Source organism: Genypterus blacodes, unplaced genomic scaffold (genome assembly GCF_046128005.1).
Source record: "Genypterus blacodes isolate CSIRO-AG114 ecotype Tasmania unplaced genomic scaffold, CSIRO-AGI_Gbla_v1 ptg000070l_1, whole genome shotgun sequence".
NCBI lineage: Eukaryota > Metazoa > Chordata > Actinopteri > Ophidiiformes > Ophidiidae > Genypterus > Genypterus blacodes.
This window is the reverse complement of record NW_027466880.1, coordinates 2,238,899-2,261,176: the sequence shown is the minus strand read 5'-3', so window position 1 is coordinate 2,261,176 and position 22,278 is coordinate 2,238,899. Positions and strand designations below refer to the sequence as shown.

Sequence of the window (22,278 nt, the reverse complement as noted above, 5' to 3'; positions counted from 1 at the left end):
GCTCTCTTTATCTTTAATGAATATTACAGAATGAAACTTGATAGTACAAGAAATGCATGTGTGACAATCCGTATGAACCAACTGTCTGCAGGCAAAAGTGAAAATGTCAACAAACCTGCAAAACGCATTAGTGAATTGGACAAAACATTAAAATTTTACCAAAGTATTTTCACTGTTATTGCTCAACTGTCCTCACCTTACCAGGAATAAAATGCCCCTGATTCTGGTGGAAACCTTTGTAGCATGTAGCAAGAAGGCAGCTGTACTGTGGACAGGACATTTATAGGATGAGTCGGTTCGCCTGCTTAGCCTCTGAGACTAAATTGAATATGACAGCTCTCCTGACGAACCACTGCTCCAGATGTTCCTTTACATGTCTGACCAGTAAATTCCCTGTAGGTAACCAAGCTTTCAAGGTCTCGTCATCTCTGCTTTGCTCTTGTCGACCCCTTGAATCAGGGCTTTTTCCACCCCTAACTCTTAATTTTTACTCGGTGTCCATGTGGTTTATCAGCATGAGGTCACCCGCATCCCCTTATTTTCCTGAAACTCATTAAGTTCTCAACAGGCTCCTGCTTGTCCCTGCCAGGTTATGGCAGTTGGTCTTACGACACTCATCGTCACTGCTTCGTTTGGTTGTTGCAGCTGTACGGTCTTGACATCACTTGGAGAGGTATTGCACTAAGCTTGGCAGCAGAACTCTGCTATCCTTTTAAACATTAATAATTGACTGATGTTCTTCCTCCCCCGCTCCCATACTTCAAGCAGAGTGTGTACACATTAAATGTTGATGTTCTTGAGGGTCCTCCAACACAAGGGCCAGTGTGAGAAAAAGTTCACTGTCATTTGTGTTTATTTTTGTCTTTGAACAATCGTTAGATTTTGTTTTTACTTTACAATTAAATGTAACTATTTTTGACTTAACTAAGCTGTATGACATCATGACACCTATGATATTGAATACTTTGAGCTGTCAATAGAAGGTAATGTGAGGATTTGTCAAATGACCACTTGAAAACAATTACCTGGCTTTAGCTGTATCCACAAAAGTCAACACATCTCTGAAAAATCTTTAAACTATTCTCAACTGAATGATTGATTCAGCCTAAGGAAAGAAATCAAAATTACACACAGACTTCTTCAACAAACAGTGGAAAAGGTCACCCACTCTGTGCAGCTATAGACCCTGACCAGTGGAGAAAAGGTGTGTTTGAACTCCCTCTGACCCAGCCCTTGAAATCCATTATTAATTGTATACTCACTGGGGCCCTATAGCTCGCTGCAAATCTGGTCTTGAGCACCAATTCATCCATTAGCTCTGTGATAATATATCAAATAAAATCTATATGAGGTGTCTTTTATAGATATGTATTGCAGTTGATCTTGCACTGTGATGAAAAGTTTTGGTTCAAGGAAAAAGCTAAATCATAAAAAAAACATAAAGACATCATTACAAGACAAAATTTCATATAGATGTGGACGTGTCTTTGAAGAATTGGTAAAGACAACCTATGATCTACAGTGTGATGCACCAGACAGTTCAGACAGCTGAAACATCAAATCATTACATAATAATTTATTAAATCAGATATTCATGACTTCCCACTTTCAACTCTCTCCTGGTCTATGCACATTATACAGTGCACATGTTTATTTTATTCAATATATAGATATGTATAAAGTACACGATAAGCCAGAGAGTGTGGGTGGGAAAGAGAGAGAGAGAGAGAGAGAGAGAGAGAGAGAGAGAGAGAGAGAGAGAGAGAGAGAGAGAGAGAGAGATACCGCCAATGTGATGTGTGATTGTATTTGCAGTGACAGGATTATTTAGTGCATTTTAGTTCCTTGAGTTCATTAATAGACTGAGAATTAATGCATTTTTTAAATCATTAGTTGTCGTATTTAATCACTGTCATGGTGATTTGTCCTACTGTATGATCTAAGTTTTAAAATGGCTTGTCGTGTGTACGCACACACAGAAAGAGAGAGATAGAGAGAGAGAGAGAGAGAGAGAGAGAGAGAGAGAGAGAGAGAGAGAGAGAGAGAGAGCATTTTAGTGCATTTTAGTTCCTTGAGTTCATTAATAGACTGAGAATTAATGCATTTTTCAAATCATTAGTTGTCGTATTTAATCACTGTCATGGTGATTTGTCCTACTGTATGATCTAAGTTTTAAAATGGCTTGTCGTGTGTACGCACACACAGAAAGAGAGAGAGAGAGAGAGAGAGAGAGAGAGAGAGAGAGAGAGAAAGCTTAGCAGCTCTTTGAAATATTTAAATGCTTGGAGCGTTTTTAATGTGAGATTGATGGAATAAGGTCAGTGCAGGCAATGTGGCGACTACAGCCCCAAAAAGTGATTCACAACTAGCAAAATCCCGAAAGGCAATGCTGAACATTTTTAGCAAGAATAGTTTAGTTAAGCCTCAATGATGTATGTAAATTATACAGTTTAGTGTTACAGATATTTCAGTCTTAAAACGATTATATTTGGACACAGGCAGATGATTTCTTTGTCAGAGCACAGAGAGGAACCTGCCTTGGAGACATTAACAGCCTAATCTAACCATTTTTACATAATACTTTTGCAAACAACAACAAAAGAAAAACTTGTCATGTCCATTCTCTCTCCCCGGACATTAATCTTGCAGCGGCTCTGAGTTGGAGTCCCAGCAGGTTGAGAGGAGCACCATCCTGTCTTTGAGCTCATCCCTTCACCATTCCTCTTGACATTTCTTTCTGCATAGAAATTCATCATTTTCTATTTTTATCCTTCTGTCCTCTATTTTTTTGTTGCATAGACCACATTTGTCCTTTTCTTTCTTTAACCGATGAACAAATTGATAACATGCAATGCCCACAACTTATTTGTGGCAGAAGCTGCAGAGACATTCTAAGCTTTTTTTATTTTTGGCTACATTAGAATGATCAATGTGTAAAGGATCACTTACTCTATTACATCCAGTCAGTCCTGATGATGACTTCACATATGCTTGTGTTTTTGTATGTTCCATCTTAGCCTCAGGCCTGGGATTGCCTCTGCATGCAAAATGTGTATCATCTCCTTACATTTCTTCAGTGTGTACAGTATGGGATGGGTGTATTGCTTGTGAAAATGACTACATATACGCTTGTGAGGACCTTCCTGCAGTTTTCGGGGTAGAGAGGGGAGATGAAGCCAGAAAAAGGCTTCATTAATAATACAGCGTGAGACTGGAGCCTTCCTACTTTAACATGACAAAAATCCTATAGCTGTAAAACCAATACAGACTTCTCAGACTGAAAAGAAGAGTAGTTTGTCCTATTAACAGTTACATTCATGAATTTGTTATTCTGGTTGCAGTAGACACCATTTATCAACTGCAACTGCAAAGAAAAGAGATCAAAATGCTCTGAGGAGGCACAAAGAAGCTCATCACTGCAGAGGACCTCTGAGGCTTTCTTCTCAATCAGCATGGATAAATACTGCCCTCTGGAGGCAGATTTATCAAAGGATGTTTTCAGTCATTGTGATTATTACCTCCAATGTTTAGTTAACCAAGTGCACTGATACCACAGGGTACAGTTACATCTTTAATAAGAAAATCATCTGAAACAACCAGGACAAGCTATTGTTGATGTTAATAACTATGCTCCAGAGCTGTCCTGCTCCCTTCTTACACACTTCCAGTTTCACTTTCTCAATTTGTCCAAATACCAAATCATGCGTGACAAAAGAGGTGATGTGGAATTGCTTGGTGATACTGCAGCTGTTTGCTATTAATCCCTAATCTAATCACCGCCAACACTCATAATCATTTGGGCTTTAGTTTAATAAATTCGTCCATATCTTCATCAGTTTTCCCCTCAGGAGATGGAGAATGGAGACAATTAAAAATAACATTGCTGGCATGCAATGAGGTGTTCAGATTCATTCAGTCCACTGTCCCCGAGGGAGTAATGGTGACTTTGTTTCTGTAAGAAAACACGTGACATGAGACATGAGAGGAAAAGAGAGAGCTAACACCTGCATGTACACAATGTTTCACACCCCATTCTATTCGTCATTCATTTATACTTTTTAACCTCTTTAAACTCATCATTGCTACAGCATCACACGTGTAGGCATGCAAATTCACATGTGGTATGGATATTTACCCAAGCAAATGATTCATCTAAAAACAAAAGCTTGCAGGGCTGTTCAGGGTTATGTCCCTGTGTTCCTGTCAGATTAGAATGATGCAAAAGTCAAAGTAGTTCTATATCGATGATCAACTTGGAGGTTTTAGGTCGTTTTTTAGTCTAGACTGAAAACGCAACGTGATCAGTCATTTTTTCCATTAGCATCACTGCACAGAGGAAAATCCTGCCTGAGGGAATAAGGCTGGGAAATTTGTCTCTGGTTTTAAATAAGGTCTCAAGACACAATTCTAATTACCTTTTCTGGAGCTGTCTATGTTTTCTTGCAACTGTTGACAAAGGCTCTGCTGGCCCATTTGTTTTCATGTGCCACCACATTACTCCAGTATAGCTGGGGTTTTTGAACACGCACTCAATGTCAAATTAACTGTTGTGTCAGCTTACAAAAAAAGGACAACATTGACATGACAGTTAAGTCTCTTATGTGACACATGTTTGTGGCATTTATTCCCTTTTTCATTCAAGCTGGTTTTAGGTGATTGACAGTGAACAGAGCATGAAGTGATGTGTGCACGGCGGAAATAACTAGCACAGTGTGACACACAAGAGTGTGATGACAAGCGCAGAGCACAGGGCAAAGAAGAGGAAATGTGCTGTAAACCAGTAGTGTCATCACTCGAGGATCATCAAAGTGCTTTGCTTTAATTTGTTTACTTGAAGCTATAGCACTCGTTCAGGAGTTGCTCATTAAACGTGGTCCAATCTTCAACGAGGTCACAATAATAGATAAACACATTGAGCCTGAACTAATGACAAACAAAACAATGCCAACTTGTATTTAATAACTGGCAGAACCTCCTTCTGCTGCAATAACCCCCACCGATTGTTTCCCTTGGCAGTGAAGATGGATTTTAGACACCTTCACAGGTGATGAAATCATTCTGCAATTAAGAACATTAACAGCCTTATTCTTCTTGGACTGCTGAAGCAAACTTAAGTACTCTGAGGAAACCCACACAGACACAGGAAGAGCATTCAAAGTCCATGCAAAAGGCAAAGTACCCTCTTGCTGTGAGGGGAATACTGGTGGAAGATTATAATCATTATAATTGCCGTTACAGACAGTATTTACATGTTAGCAGCATTGACATTTGAGTAAATATGTGTGATTCCAAGCTTGCACCAAAGGAGGTCAGCAGAGGCCTTTTTATAACCCTTTAAATCTTACAATGCAAGTTATGGACATCATGTATCCATGATCATTCCAATCAATTCTCACACATTTTCTAAACAATGTCAAGTTATCAGTGTTATTTTTATCTCAGTATCGAATGTTGGTTTGCAGAAGATACAGCATTAAAAAAAATAGATAACTTCCAGTTGAGGACTGTATTAACATTCTGTGTCTGTATATGGTCACACACATACATAAGCATACATATCCTGGCGGTAGTGTCATGATCTACACTACGGTTACGAACCTATACTAAATCTAGTGACGTAGTTTTGCCATATACACGGTTGCCCATAAATTGATTGATTTTTTATTCCAACTTTATGGGCAACAGCTTATGTATATATACTGTTGCTCACAAGGTTGGAATCATTTTTTATTCCAACTTAATGGGCGACGGTGAATATATATATAGGCACTGTATGATATACAGTGTATGCCATCAGCATAACAATGCAAGTGTTAGAGTTCAGTGTTATTGCTGTGGATGATATGGCCCAACATGAACAAATACCTGGAGGATAAAAAAAAGACCCGAGATAGACCCATGCGGGACCCCACAAGGGAGTGGAGCTCAAGTAAAATGCTGCACTATAGTAAGTGGCCTACATACAGTATAGACCCATAAAAACAATCTCTATGACCTAAAAAGAAAAGCTCACAGTCCAGTCCTTTATCCAGGAATCTTTGTCCCCTGCTGTCTAAAACAGGACGGGAACAGGAAACATTAGCAACTAGCAACCAACTCCACCTTCTCTTTTCTTTCCATCGGTAGCGGCATCCTTTTCAGTGTAACTCCACAAGCACACTGTCACGGCCTCATGGTTATTAACCGCTATCTTTTCTTGTTTAACTTAACACATAAACTTTGCCATTGAAGCTAAGGTGACATAGAGCTACATAGTCTGTTCAGATTTTTCCCTCTTACTCCTCTCTTCAGGTGAATAGATTGGACCACCTTTACTGACCAATACCACAGCAGAAACAAAAAAGTTATTGAAACATTCTATAGGTAATATAGCAGCACCTACTGCTACATTCTCATTATCTATACCCCCAAAACATTATTTTGTGCTTTTTAAAGTATTATATTGTGTATTATGTGATGCATTATATTATATAAAGTATTATATTACATCTTTAAATTAACTTATTTGTCTTTTATTGAAGGAGGTACAGCATCACCTTTTCTCCCATTTTCATTTGTCAATTACTCCCATTTTCATTTATCATCTTATGTCATCTTTCTTCCTCTAGTAAGAAGTTAGATTTAGATTGTCATCGGGGTTACACAGGGATAATGTGCATCCACGACAAACAGTACTGGTGGTATTTTTGAGGAATCATCATTCCTAAATCGTGAGTATAGCAACATAAAGCAGTAAACGATGAATGAATGACACAATGAAAAAAATAACCTAAGAAGCAGAGCAGGTCAAATTACCATAACAACACTTGTTTTGGTAGGGAATTGTTTGTATGTGGTGAAATTTAAATTAGAGATTTCATGAATTACCTCTTGAATTTGTATATAAATCAATGCTACAGTGAGATAGAATTTATTAATGGAGAAAAAAAGTCATTAACTGGAATTAATCTGTGTGGCTTTCCCTTAAAACTTTCCCATATGCTCTCTTTACCGAGCCAGCCCACCAACCCAGCAGTACTGAACAAAGGCAACCAGCACAGCCCTCATGTGTTTGCCTAATTACTGTCATTATGATGCCAAGCTTCCATTTGGCTGATGAAAATGCACCAGATCTAAAATGGTCACTGACATCGTAATGCCAAAGCATAAACGGTTTTAGACTTCAGCCAGGATTTTAAGTTTCATTCCAGGAAAACTAGGCAATGCTGTATCAAATATTTCTATTTCTTCCAAGTTGCTGATGAAGCAAGGATGAAATGAGATCAGAACATCTGCATACAAACAACATATTCTGTATAATATAACCAGAATTACATGTAACATACAGAATATATATAGTGCTCATAAACTTGAAATTGTGCTTTCATAGTTTATTGCAGTGTTTGTGAATAGTCATGCAGAGAAAATCAATGTCAAACTCCTCCTTAGGGACGATATCTACTGTCTGCCCTCCCCTCTGCCGGGAGTCCCACTCTCCTTTTACTGTCTACACCACTGGCAGTGAGACAGAATGATAAAAGCTGTCGACACCGTCAGGAGTAGAACCCGAGCTCTGTGATTTTTAAATGTGTATGGTTATATTTGCTCCGGTAAGTTTCATTTCTGGATGAATTGAATGCATATTATACTGTACAATATGAATAATGTTTATACTGAACTGCAACATAACTGTTTCTTTTTAAATCAATTTGCTAACTGAAAAATTAATTGATAAATATCCTTGTCTTTACCATGTATAAAATAAATTAGTTCTTTGACTGAAGGGTGAAGGTTGGGATGTTTTTCCAGTCTCAGTTTATTTTAATTCTGAAATTTCAATTTTACAATTTTTTACTGGTATTCAGTTATTTAATAGTTATAGTTGCAATGATAGCTGCTATTAATTGCTGAAATGTTTTTGGACATTAATGGAATGAAGAGAGAGCATGAAATACATACAGAGAGCAGGGAAGCGAGAGAGAGAGAGAAAGAGAGGGACAGAGAGAGACAGAGAGAGCATGCTGTGGCCACCCCAAGGTGCACAGCGACTAGCTCTGTGTAGCATCTTCCGATCATTAAATTATTCATCTTTTGTTTGTTTCAAACCAAATATAAATCTTGATAGTCAATCCTGTTATTGATCATGGTGTAGAGATCATGCAGTAAGCCACGCGCACGCACGCACGCACGCACGCACACACACGCACACACGCACACGCACACGCACACGCACACGCACACGCACACGCACACACACGCACACACGCACACACGCACACACGCACACGCACACGCACACGCACACACACGCACACACGCACACACACACACACACACTGTTTGCAGTGAAACAACACTATTTTAAAGTGAACTGAACTGGATACTTCTCTAATTTTCCCACAGATTTTTGCCATCTGTGCTTTTGCAACATGTGGGGGGTACTATGGTCACCTCCAGGTTAAAGTGGACTGTGCGGGCCAGAGGCAGAATAATCTCAGTATCAACATTGATTTTGGCTATCCTTTCAGGTAAAGGAATTTGCTTTTACTGTCAAATGTAACAAAGCATTCATGAGGGGAAAAGGGTCTGCCAGTGACTTGAGCCTCAGAAACCATCCATGATATTGTATATGTTACATTTCTGTAGATATCAGATAGTTACTTATGGAAATAATTGATAATTCCCTGACTTGCAACTCCAAAACCAATGATATTCTGTTCGATTCTATACAAAATATTACACAGTGACATTCTCATCTGGTACATTTACACCATTGAAGGCCTGTAAGGAGAAACACTTTCTTAATTAGAAATGGTGAGAAATATTTCCATGCTTACATTATCATTATCCAACCATCTCTATAGTGCAAGGTCTTTAGTGTTCCCGATGACACACAGGAGCCACAGTGATGCACGCAAATGATACTTTACACTGAGAGTTTCTCCAACTTAGCAGTAAATCGCAAAGGCAAAGAAACTTGGGATGTGAGTGAAGGGTCTGTCAAGCTGCACTTCACAAGAAGCCACATTCAGTTACAGGCTTTTTGATTGGTCTACAGGTACACTATGTTTTGTCTAGTGATGCATTGAAAAAATTCAATTCGGGACTCATAAATTGGACCGGCTTCCTGCAAAGCTGCCAGCTACCTGATCTTAAATTGGACGAGCTTCAAGAGAGAGAAGAGGCCGCTCTATTCTTTGTATTAAGCTTGACAGCATGATAGAGCGGAGCAGCTCAGCTTTTAGATCTTGTTTTGTCTCCATGTTACCTGAAATAGGCTTGGAGTGTTGTTATTATCTTTGCTTAGTTGACTTGTGCTGTGATTTTCACTCTTTGACAGTAGCTCCCTTAATTCCCTTAATGATTATGATATATGATACAATTTCACAGTGTATAATAGGAATATAGGATGTTTTTTCTTTCATTTACATTTTGTACAAATGATTGATGAAAAGTAGCATATCAATGCACAGAAACTAATGCTTCACAAAATCCTCAAAATCATGTTTTATGTCATAATTGCCATCTTTTTGATTACCGTAGGCCAAATGTAACAATGTCTTATCTGTCAATACAGATGTAGGATTTTTACACAATGAATTAATCGTGCCTTTTCCTTAACCATTCATATAATCAAATGTTAATGGAAATATTTATGAATGATAAAAGAATTGTGTTTTATGAAAACCTTGCACTGAAGGTAATGATTCCTCTCTCTGTCAATGTATGAAATGCAGGAGGATTTACTTTCACGACATTGTCGTGCTCCTTTGTCGCACAGAAGTGCCAATTAAGTTGCATAACTGTTCTTTTCTCCGCTCGATTCCCTGTGCAGTCTTTCCTTTGGGTGCAGCGCCAAATTCAAAGTCACTTCAAAGGAAAAAAAAAACACACACACACGTTAATGAAGCAAATAGAGAACTGCTTCTTTCATCAAGTGAAAAAGTGAAAATATATTTGTAAAGCTGTTTTTTCTGTCTAGTAGATTACATCAAGTACATTTCAAGGCGTCTTTGTGTGGGAGTAACAGACAAGAGATCCTCTTTCTGGATGGGGACTTTTCCTCAGCTGCTCAGTTTTATGTGGCTGTGGGCGTTTTTGCTTTCCTCTACTCTCTACTGGCAACCATCGTATATGTCTTCTACCAGAACAAGTACCTGAGGAACAACAGGGGACCCCTTGTGGTCAGTGAAGTCATACTGCGATCAAACACCCAATCTTCACTCACATTTTTACATTAGGCTGTCTGTGACTCTTTTCCTTCAACACCTTTCTATTCTTCTGCACGAGCAGGACTTTCTCGTCACCATCATCTTCTCCTTAATGTGGCTGGTTGGTAGTTGCTGTTGGGCCAAAGCTCTCTCTGACATCAAGGCAGCGACTAACCCGACCCAGGTGCTTCTGCTCATCTCCGCCTGTAGAGCTCAGGAAAATAAATGCACGGTGACCCAGGAGCCTCTCTGGTCGAGACTCAACACGTCTGCGGTGGGTATTCAGTCACCATTGTTTGATTGCAAAATGAATCTGGAAATAATGATTACCAAGTGTGTGCCAAATTTTCTCGTTTCCTTTTCCATTTCTAGGTTTTTGGTTTTGTGAATGTGGTCCTCTGGGTTGGAAACATTTGGTTTGTGTTTAAAGAGACTGGCTGGTATAAGACTGGGCAGAGGTACCCGACCAGGAGTGCCTCTGGGAAACGTGGTGGAATGCGGGAGCGCCTCTACACCGAGAGCAGCTTTGACCAACCCGAGGAGAATTTCCGCCCTCAAACCTCCAGACAAAGCAGCTTCAACCACTCAAAAGGGGATATGGGTCAGCAAGCCCACAGACAAGGTAGCTTCAAGTCACAAGTCAGCTTTAGCTTACCGCAGACGTATCTGGGCACACCAGCAGTGTCTTCCCAAGGGCCAGTGATATTAATCAATCAGATGTGATTTTGCCTTTAAAGCTTAGAGCTTATGTTGTTGGATATTTGCTTATCACAGTCAGTATTGTCAGTGTTTGGAGATACTGAAATCTTTTCATTGTATTTCTGTTATTGTGTAGAGTTACTATTTTCTATTTCTAGTGACTCAGTGAAGTGTTTGATCTTTTATTGGCATTCAGTGTTATCTTTTGTTAACCTAGTTAAACTGTGAACTATCCAGCTTTAATACTGCTATTGTCACATATCTTTAAAGGGGTATATTTTTTGTGTTTGTCTTGAACATGATCAAAATTGAAGTTGATGTTACTTCTGTAGCACTAATACACCGGGTTAGATACACTCATCAGATATGAGGATAGCTCATCAGTGATTGGCCTGTTATCTCAAGCCTGACTTAAGTCTCCTTTTGTCAGGCTCCTCCTCAAAGGGAGATTTAGGAGGAGCCCTCAAAGATGGTCTGTTTTCACTCTGTGTGCTCAGTGGTGCTGCAGCAAAGTAGAGAAGAAGTGGATCAATTAATTGCTTGAACATTGAAGATCCTTCCAAATAGATCATAAAATTGAAATAAGAAACATAACATCTACATGAAAGATCCCCTTTTATATCCAAAATTGATTAATCTATTATCAGTTCACTTGATTGAGACTATGATTACAGTGATGAGACTGCAATCATATAATCCTGGCTACAATTTCTCTCATTGAAATTCTAATTTGATCCTGGACTCACTGTATATATATCTACTATAAATAGTCTATTTGTGTTCTGCCCATCTACATTGGAAGCACTCCTGTAAGATGAGCAAAATGTAACAAATTTACAAAATTGATGAATAGATTGTGCTTCTTGTTTCTTACCTGTAAACAGTAGACGTGTGAGTAACATTCTTGTCTGAAGAACAATATATACTAAAGGTGACCTCACTATTAATTGAACACAGTCCTGTTGTTATTGGTGGTGGCTTTTTGTGACTGTTGCTCTTGAGATGTTTTGTTGATTTCAAATGAAAACTGAGAGACCTTCACAATGACCTTATTCCTCTATCTTTATTTGCATTGTTGTAACTACAGCAGCATCTACATTGGCATTGTTAGACACTAAGGTCATAACAGAATGATTCCCCTGAATTCTAAAAATAATTTGTTGCATAATGTGTTATGTGAAATATTGTGAGAAATGTGAAGAAATATCTATTTAATATAAAGTGCATTATGTTCAATATTGAGATGGTGTGAATTCCCTTCTGATTTTTAGTCATTGTAGTAATATAGTTTTCCTTCTCCAGAGTAGCTAAAGCTGTTACCAGCAACTTTCATTTCTAATGTAAAGGTCAGGTGAGAGTGAAAGTATGGACAGATGGAAAAATCAGTGGTGGGATTATTTGGTTTGTGATGAGTTGTACAGAGACACCAGTATGTTCTTTGCAACACTTCACACTGGGTAGGATTAACTCCACTAACAACACCAAACGGATAATCCCTTCGGGTGCCTGTTCAATCCTGTCTGAGACAATTAACGTAATGCTAATGCCCAGGACCTATTAAGACATTACCATCTCAGGCATCCCATATAAAGTGGTGGACCATGCAGTCATTTATTCACTTACAAACAAAAACAATCAATCCATGCTAAATTTGGCAATTTCTGCATGACTAAGTTGATCCTTGTGCGTATTGTTGAAGGGAAAAATATCCTTAATCTTAATCAATAATCATCTGACCAAAAACCTGTTGCTGATATGTTTGACCAATGAGGAGAAAAGATACAGTGTATGAATATTCAAAACAAATATGGCATGTAGACATGGATATGTGAAATGTAGTTTTGTTTCGACAAATGTTGCACACTGAATGAACAAGATTTGTTAAGAAACTCCCCAAACCATTTACAGGTTACACTTGGTATTCTCAATAGGAATCACGCTTGTGCCGCTTTCATTAAATACAATCTTAAATGATTGGGCCAATTTTTTATTATTATTGCTTTTGTTCCACCACTATTCCAATCAAAGCCAAACAACCTTTGTTTAGGATGAGAAGTTCAGTTTTGCTAAATATTGTGTCTTCGAGTTCCATAATGCCATATCGACAACAATAGTAATAATGTGATAGAAAATCAAAAACAATATTCACAATATTGATGTATCGATCAAATAATGGATATAAAAATGAGAAAATAAATGTGAATAAGCCTCTACAAAATAAGTCTTTATAGTTTAAACTATAGATGAACAAGCCTGTCCTTTGCTGTTTTAGGGTAACACAACTTCCGTCCAAAACCTGCCTGAAAGGTAAACATATCGACTTTATGGTTTGTAAGCTGTAACTTAATCAAGACCTCTGTGCTTTGAGTTGCCTCTGATCCAAGCCATTAGAACAAAGAGAGGCTTGTGTCTGCAGCCCCCCAACAGTGACACTAAGCACATGCAGGTGTCTAGGCCCAGGGCTTTGAAGGAAATTACAGTGCATGTGCCCACAGCATGACAATTAGGGTCAGGTTATTTAGCAGCAAATAGGGGGTTACGTCATTTGAGAGAAGCCATATTGGGTATGGGAAAAGGCAGTAGTTAGATGTAATTAATCCCCTCTGAGCTGCAACACATTAAAGACAACAGCTTAACATCGTCCTTTGCATTTCTCCACCAGCACTGCATAGATTGGATAGCTGCTATGATTTTAGATGTAGAAATGGAAATAGGGTATGGAATACCTCCACACTGTTCTGTATATGTGTTCACTTCCTTGTGGAGGCCTGCAGAGGGCATCATCCACCAGTCAAAGGATTTAGTTAAAAATGTTATAAAAAAAAAAAACGGTGTTCATAGTTCATCCCTATGGTGTAACACAAACAGAGACATTATAAATATTCATTAAATACATAACTATAGGTGCTAGTTGAATATGTAGTTGTGCAAGTTGCAGGGCAGATGCTGCTTGTTGTGTTGAGTTACAAGCACTGATCTCGGCCTAAGGGGGGTGGTAGCACCACATAATCGGTCACACTCAGTTCGGAACGGAAGTAGTGGAACCGTGTAGAGCTAAGACCAAACATGGTTCTAATCATTTCCCTTCCCTTCATTTGATCTCTTTACCTGTTAAATAAGCAAGCTCAAAAAACGCCTATAAAGAAGTTTCATTCAAGACCTGTCCCGTAAAAATATAAATATGTAAATGCAATGCATGTTTTAAATGCATTTATTCATTTTTTTTTCCTTTTTATTGTATTCTATTGGTAGTGCTGTCAATTTGAATGCACTCATACTGTACTCCAACACACTGAGGCAGTTCTTTTGTCTACTGCACTTTCTCATTGTCGACCTCCCATCTAAACAAATGCAGGGTTAAAATACTATTGTTTGTATTTCATGAAGTTTTAAACAGCAATTATATATTCAAAACCTGTGAGAGCATCCAAATACTGTTGTGCCGATTTGTGTGCTGATTTTCAGGTGATTCAAACAATACAATTATTAGCATAACTTATTTACTCCTTTTAACAGCAACCATCTGCTCTTAAACACAGTTTGCCTTACAAAGGATTACAGTGGATTACATGGTAGAAGGCATGCCTACGTCTGTTCACAAGTGGATCACTCAGTGACATGCTATCTTTACAGCTTTGAAGTAATCACTTTAAGGTTCTATGTCACACACGGATCAACATTTAAAGAGCAGATAACCATTAATGTGATAACACAGCTGCGCTTTTTACTTTTTCCCTAACGGCCTGATGTTCCTAAGCCCTAAAAGTGACGCATATTGCTACAGATGCACACGGTAAATGGTTTCATTCCACATTACATTGTCATTACAATATGCATTCATTCCTGATCAAAACGTTTCAACACATCTAAGTGGACAATAATGTTAATAATCACTCATGCAGTCTGAAACCATGAATCAGGGAGAAGTAACAGCAACTGATTTAGGTCACAGATGAGATGTCCGTTGTCCTCGTGGACACCTGTCTCATCAAATCCCAGTGCTACTGAGCAAGCTGTTCTAGCACTAATATCTATTCATACAAGCATAAAAAGTCAAATGGATCAGAGGAGGTGCAAATTTAGGTACTTAGACTTTTTAATGCATTCATGTCAAATGCATGTTTCTTCTTTCGTTTCTGCTTCTGTACAGGTATGTCAACCTAATGCAACCTTCACCCATCACTCAACTTTCACTCATCCATTCATGCAGACCTTTCAGCGAGCCAGATTGCCTGGCCCACTTTCAGGGAGCCAGATGTAGAGACCTGGCTCAGATTTAACCCCAGTAACTCCCATCAATAAGTATATGCATGGCCTGATCACTGGGGTCATCCCTGTCCCTACTCCAAACACTTCTTGTATCACCACAGTCCCCTGTCTTCTCTACAGGTCCAACGTTCCCACATGGAGGCCGACTGCTAAGCTGCTTAGTATCTCCCTTTTTCACCCCCGCCACCTTCTGTGTCTGTTCTGCAGAGGCGATAAGGATCCAGAAAAGCTGTGCACATAATGTTCCCTACCCCAAAGAGACTCTTTACATTTCATATACATCTGTTCAAATAAATCATTTTAAGCTTCCCTCCAATTCCCTGTTTCTTCATGCCAGAAATAGCATACGTTCTGTGTAGGCTCATTTATGTTTGCCTTTAATAATTAAATGATGCTGGCCATTTGTCAAGTGTTTTTTGAAGATTCCTTTGAGTGAATTTCCAATTGCATTTATCTAATTATTACCGCTGCCATGAAGGTTGTAATGAGGTCGCTACAGAATACAAGAGGTGACATCCAGTGTTAATAATTACAACAAATGAGAGAAACACAAACCCTGATCCAGTAGTTACAGAATGCTGTTACAACTCAAGAATATTTTATTCCTCCAGCCCTGAATGTCCTTTGAAAACTTTGCATTATCATCTAGGTCGCTCCTTTCAGTTTGTTCTTAGATCTCACAAGTGACACGCCTATACCTTTCCCTTAACTTGAAAGCAAGTTTTGGGGCAATGCTGTGCATATTTGTTGAACTATTCATTCTCCCTTGTTTCATGCTGGCAACAGAATTGTGCCAACCAGAAAGAAATACAGCAAATGCCTGTATTGAAGGTTATTTCTGAGCTTTTTCAACATCTGCTGTGGCAATAGTGTATAGGTTCCCAAAATGTTTGTGCAACCTTAGATCTCTATGTGTTGACAACTAGACTGGCCACTGGTATATTGCTCTAGGAACTACCAGGGATCTTTGCTGCCAGCACCTGATCCTCTATGCCTCATTCATGAAAATAAAACACAGGAAATCAAAATTGTCACAGTTCAAAACTGGAATTTCTAATGATAGAAGAGTGAAGCCTCTGCTGCTCCACCAAATCTTTGGTAATGCCATTCTGACACTGCATGACATTATTCAACTCTTTAATATTTGAACCTCCATTCTGATAAATACTCGGCTGCCTACATTCTGTTATTGCCCCAGACTCACCTTGATGAGCAATGTAAAAATACTCACAGAGGAATATCAGACAGTGAAGTGGACTACCGTTTTAGTGTTATATGTTAGCTGAAGTGTCACACAATGTGAACTTAAGGTTACTAATTGCTAAGTAATCTCCTTGCCATTGGCTGTTATTATCATATGCCACTTGTTCCAGATTACAACAACCCACCAATTATTGCAGAATATGTGTTAGTTACTACATATTCCACTAAATGTCTCTGACTCTTCCAAACTAATCAACATAACCTTGGCGGTCAAGGATTAAGAGAACCCCTCCGGACACGGGAAGTGGATCAGAAGTCTTTTAGGCCATGGCCTTTCTAGCCAGAGATAAGAGTTAATCATGATTTAATTTTTGAGCTACATCATAATCCACTTATCTCATTTTCTCAGTTAGACAGGGGGTTAGTGAAGGTATAAAACCCTGCAATGCAGCCACAGCTGTAGTGTGGATCCGCAGGGCTTCTTTAGACACAGCTGAAGCACACTGCACTCTTCAAGATGAGTTGGAGCGGTGGATTTGAGCCTAATGGCACAGAAGGCAAGAATTTCTACATTCCCATGTCTAATAAGACTGGGATTGTTAGAAGTCCTTATGAATACCCACAGTATTATATGGCAGATCCCATCATGTACAAGCTTCTAGCTTGCTACATGGTCTTCCTGATCTGCACTGGAACTCCCATCAATGCTCTCACATTGTTAGTCACGTTTCAAAACAAGAAGCTCCAGCAACCTCTCAATTTCATCCTGGTCAACTTGGCTGTGGCTGGACTGATTATGTGCGGTTTCGGCTTCACCATCACCTTCACATCTGCTGTGAACGGCTACTTCATCCTGGGAGCTACTTTCTGTGCCATTGAGGGATTCATGGCTACACTTGGAGGTAAGAAAGAAGTAAACTAGGATGTTTTTTTATAGTAAATGTCAGTAGGGACCTGGCTAAATTCCCTGTAATCCCTGTAAATGATGTAAACACTATGTGGTGAATACACTTTCACATCATATCCTCCTTAGCAGCACACAGTGTAAATGAACTTGTCTTTTTTTCTCTGCAGGTGAAGTTGCTCTCTGGTCACTGGTGGTGCTGGCTGTGGAGAGATACATTGTGGTCTGCAAACCCATGGGAAGCTTCAAGTTCAGTGGAGCTCATGCAGGAGCTGGAGTGATGTTCACCTGGATCATGGCAATGGCTTGTGCCTGCCCTCCACTTTTCGGCTGGTCCAGGTATTTCACACACATATATAATTTTGGATGGAAATGGCAGATACTACTGAGTAGCTGATGTATTGAAAAACTGCTTTTCTCCAACCTTCCATAGGTACCTTCCCGAGGGTTTGCAGTGCTCCTGTGGTCCCGACTACTACACTCTGGCCCCAGGCTTCAACAATGAATCATTTGTCATGTACATGTTTGTTGTCCACTTCTTTTTGCCTGTCTCTATCATTTTCTTCACTTATGGGAGCCTTGTGCTGACAGTCAAAGCTGTAAGTCATGTGTGCTCACAGGACATCCACCACATATTAGAATGTATTGAATCAATTTGACATTGTGTTGAAACGCACTCTGATCTTTTCGCCTGCTTTTATTTGAACAATTCAGGCAGCAGCACAGCAGCAAGAGTCAGCTTCCACCCAGAAGGCTGAGAGGGAAGTCACACGTATGTGCATCTTGATGGTCTTTGGCTTCCTAGTGGCTTGGGTGCCATATGCCAGTTTTGCTGGTTGGATCTTCTTGAACAAGGGAGCTGCCTTCACTGCCCTGACTGCAAGTATCCCTGCCTTCTTTGCAAAAAGCTCAGCCCTGTATAACCCGGTCATCTACGTGCTGATGAACAAACAGGTGGGTTCATTTAGAGTTATCTATTTACGATCTATAGAGTTTCTAAATTGTTTTCCAATGTTTGTGTCTCTGTGAACACTTCCTGCTTGTTATCTAATTTTTTGTTCTCTCTTTTTCCAGTTCCGTAACTGCATGTTGAGTGCTGTTGGTATGGGCGGTATGGTGGAGGATGAGACCTCAGTGTCTGCAAGCAAAACAGAAGTGTCCTCTGTCTCATAAATACAGAGACATCTTCATATACCTGGACATTTTCATTTCCATTCTGCATTTGATTTGGAATAATCCTCATTGTGGACTGAGTGAAATGAATTTTTCTCTGGGCAAACGGATGTAAAATTTCTGGACAGTGATGGTCGACTTCAGGAACTCATGAACTTCATTTTCTCACACTTTAGTTGAAGAATACTGCTATACTCAGAATGCTCGGCTTATGTTGATATGAAAATCAATGCAAAGAATGTAAGGTCTGAGTATGTGGAAGCTCACTTTGACTCCCCCTGCCATCAAAGACACTAATAACCTTGAAATGGTTGAACACTTTTTTCACCATTGAATTTATATACCATCATATATTCAATACATCACAATTGTAAAACTTAAGGACACTCAATATTTTCCTGAAGTGTTTTTTACAACAGTGGGAGCAGGTTTTATACTTTATTTTCAAAATGAGCAACTATATACTTGCAAGTATTTTGTGTTGTTACAGAACCATGTATCACATTTTGGACTTTGTCTTCATGAATTGAAAATGTATATAAAAAAATAGCTATAGATAATAAATGCATGCATGAAAATGAGTTCTCATAATGTGTTTATTTCAAGCTATATAGTCTGTATTGTGGTGTAGTAGTAGTAGTATATATAGCATGTTGTTTAAACTTAAGCGCAGTGACCAAATGTCCCGTTAGTCTCAATACATCTTAATGTCCTATCTGTTCTCATTAGCACCTGCCCACCTAGAATTATCTGATTACGACAGCACCATTCTGTCTTCTGTCATCCCTGATCTTTGAGATGAAGGTTGAGTGTGAAGAACAGGGTAATCCTGTTAGCAGCATCAGGAACATGGATAAGAAGACTAGATGTTAGAAGCTAAATTGGAGTGGCACACTAAAGAGAATGCTAACAGTGTTAATGTTGATAATGTCTGATAGTTATAATATTCTGAGACAGATAAAAGAAAACTTCTCATCTCAGCACAACCATCAGCTTTTGTCAGCAGTTTCAAGGTGATTCAACTGAGACCTTTGTTTGCCTCTCAAAGACTCGTCTTTAAGTGATGAGACATCTTAGGCCTAATGAGTTCTAACTGAAGACTCAGGCCTATGTAATATATATGCAAGTACTCTTATAATATATATATAGTAATCTTATATCACACACAGACCCTTAAAACCTCTAGACTATCAAGATGTAATAACTTAGATCCAATATATGGTGTCATATATAAGGCTCAAAACTGAATAAGCTGCTGTCTCTTTCAACCTCTCACCCAGATCACAATTTCTATCAGGAAGACTCAGGAAATTGCATGTGTTAGGAGTTATTAATTTGAACAGATGTATATGAAATCTAAAGAGTCTTTGGCGTAGGCCCCATGTGGTGCCACAAAGTTCTTTGATCCTTATTGTCTCTGCCGACCTGAGAGATACTTGGCAGCTGAAAACTCCCAAATTGGCCCCCTTTATGCGGGAAAGTTGGACCTGTGGATAGAGAAGACAGTTTGTAACTTTGGTGATAATTTTAGTAACTTTTTTCGTGCTTGGTGAGGAGACAGGCATGACCAGGGGGGTCGTGTCATGCATATGATGTATGGGTGGTACTGGGGTTAGATCTGTGCCAGGCGTTAGATAGATCCCAGATAGATAGATAGATAGATAGATAGATAGATAGATCGATCGATCGATCGATAGATAGATAGATAGATAGATAGATAGATAGATAGATAGATAGATAGATAGATAGATAGATAGATAGATAGATAGATAGATAGATAGATATCAAAAATTAGAATTGAATAGAAGTGAATGTCATGTGCGCTCTGTTTTGAATATGTGTTCTCCTCCTTGTTTACATGCTTGTGGTTTTGTTCCTGGCTGGGAGTGGCTACCTGATCCCTGTTCCCGCCATCTGACTGCACACAGCTGATGCTCATTGAGCGCTCATAAGCATCAGTATATAGACTCCAGGTGATCAAGCCATGCCTTGCCAGAGAGTTCCACTTTGATTCCAGTTTGTTTAAAGTTTGTTTCCAGTTTCCTGGAAAACGGTCTGTTACCTTAGTTCCTGTGGCATCCGTTAGTACACGGTACTTTTGTACGGGTTTTGCCGGCTATGCACTGTTCTGTTGCACTGCACTGATTGCGCGTGGACCTTTTGGTTGTTTCCTGCGCTCCAGCATTGTGTTTTGGCTCCACTCACTCTGGCTCCGTCAAGCATTCCGTTTCAGTGTGTACAGCTGCAGCTCCGGTCTCCATGTCTCCAGCCACAGCTCTACTTGTCCTGTGTTCTACATCCTGGTTTGTGTACTCATTATATATCTGTTATCCACCTGATTCCATGCACTGGTATCTGTCATAACAGACCCTCTGTGCGAGGACACATGCATTTGGGGTGAAAATCCCTGCACACACTACACACATGACAGAATTTAGAAAAACACAAACTGCAAACAGCTCCATGAAATTATTGCAGATTGGCTTGTTTATTACACGGCCCCTTTTTCTCACATAAGCACTTGCAATAACACTTGCATAAGAAATTGCTTGTGGCAGAGCCGAGCACTGTTTTGGGGCATACTGCCGCCGAATGACGTGTATAATAAGCAGGTCGGTATCAGTGATAGATTCATTGTGACCATCATTGATAAGATAAATAGAGCTGATTTAGCGGAGAAGGATTAGTGGTATTGATAAAACAGTGTGCCCCCGTACTGCGCGAAAAACTTCTGATCTAGAAAAGGGGGGCGCGAAAGAAAAAGTTTGAGAACCACTGGGTAAAGGTAACACCTAATACCTACCTTGAAGGCAAAGCTGCATTGGAGCTTGCAAGAGTGAATTATGGGGCATCTGATGCGAGCGAGGGCCCGTGCCATTGATCCTGGAGCTAGCCAGCTGGTACTGGTGACGTTCCAAGCTTTGTATACGGGAATCCATGGACTTGATGGAAGCGAGGTCACTGATCGCCGCCAGAACCCCGGTACCTTACTGGTGGGGTGTTTGGGTGCTGACAAACAGGAGAGGCTGCTGAGGGAAAACCGTTTTGCGTAAAGGCGTTAATGGAGGCATTGGAGAAGGCATTACCACAAGCTTCAAGCCAACCCCATCCCAGCCCATCCAACATTTGGTACATTGTATGTATATTGTACATTGTATGTGATACTGGGCTTTTATAAATAATTTTCAGGAATCTTCAGGAACTCAGGAACATTCCTTTACTTTGCAACAAGGACTGAGGACCTAATTCGGTTGCAGATCAAGAACAGCACTACTCCTTGAAGATCTGTATTAGGTCCCACATCAGCAGGGTAGAGCTCACAAAATTGGACATTGCTGTTTGTCCGACACAAGCTTCCCTGTGTTCAGCTTGTTTTTGTAAGTGGTGAAACATGTTTGCACCTCCTTGTCTGTCCAACGTTAACAAGGAGGTGCAATCCCTAGATTCCAATAAATCTTTCTGTGCATGCATTTAATAACCTATTTCTACATATTGTGTTTACAAAATATATACAGAATTTGATGACAGAGACCTATTGATGTCATGCAGCCCTCCACCTGAAAAATACCACAAGCATCGGCTAAGAAAAACCCTCTAGACTGTAGTTTAGAGCTGATGTGTTCCTGAGAGTTCTATGCAGAAGTGAAATCATCGAGCGCATTCACACATCTTTGAAATGACTTTGGAGGAATTTGCAATTTGACTCTTGTCATTGGCATGTATTCTGAAATAAATGTCCATATTTTGCAGAAAAGTCAGTTGGTTTTTGCCATTTGCTTATTTCCATTCAGGACAGTGAATGGCAATCAGGTAGACAGCAGGAAGGAAATGTCCAGAGGA

At 39.5% G+C, this 22,278-nt stretch overlaps 2 protein-coding genes across 2 annotated transcripts; both read left to right on the top strand.

Moving 5' to 3' along the window:
• The first annotated feature begins 7,565 nt into the window (after positions 1–7,565).
• synprb (synaptoporin b) lies at positions 7,566–10,913 on the top strand. Its single transcript, XM_076156851.1, has 5 exons — positions 7,566–7,589; positions 8,383–8,507; positions 9,965–10,163; positions 10,273–10,464; positions 10,563–10,913. The coding sequence occupies exons 1-5, from the start codon at positions 7,566–7,568 to the stop codon at positions 10,911–10,913; spliced, it is 891 nt and encodes a 296-aa protein (XP_076012966.1).
• Positions 10,914–16,878: 5,965 nt separating this feature from the next.
• On the top strand, positions 16,879–18,438 carry LOC143005389 (green-sensitive opsin-like). The gene is made up of 5 exons (XM_076156786.1): positions 16,879–17,263; positions 17,436–17,604; positions 17,699–17,864; positions 17,980–18,219; positions 18,340–18,438. The coding sequence occupies exons 1-5, from the start codon at positions 16,879–16,881 to the stop codon at positions 18,436–18,438; spliced, it is 1,059 nt and encodes a 352-aa protein (XP_076012901.1).
• Positions 18,439–22,278: the final 3,840 nt, after the last annotated feature.

Coding starts and splice junctions, on each gene's coding strand:
- synprb (XM_076156851.1), top strand. CDS start 7,566: ATGTGTATGGTTATATTTGCTCCG. Junction 7,590..8,382: donor GTATGGTTATATTTGCTCCG/GTAAGTTTCATT, acceptor ATTTTCCCACAG/ATTTTTGCCATCTGTGCTTT. Junction 10,465..10,562: donor CGAGACTCAACACGTCTGCG/GTGGGTATTCAG, acceptor TTCCATTTCTAG/GTTTTTGGTTTTGTGAATGT.
- LOC143005389 (XM_076156786.1), top strand. CDS start 16,879: ATGAGTTGGAGCGGTGGATTTGAGCCTAATGGCACAGAAGGCAAGAAT. Junction 17,264..17,435: donor ATTCATGGCTACACTTGGAG/GTAAGAAAGAAG, acceptor TTTTCTCTGCAG/GTGAAGTTGCTCTCTGGTCA. Junction 18,220..18,339: donor ACGTGCTGATGAACAAACAG/GTGGGTTCATTT, acceptor CTCTTTTTCCAG/TTCCGTAACTGCATGTTGAG.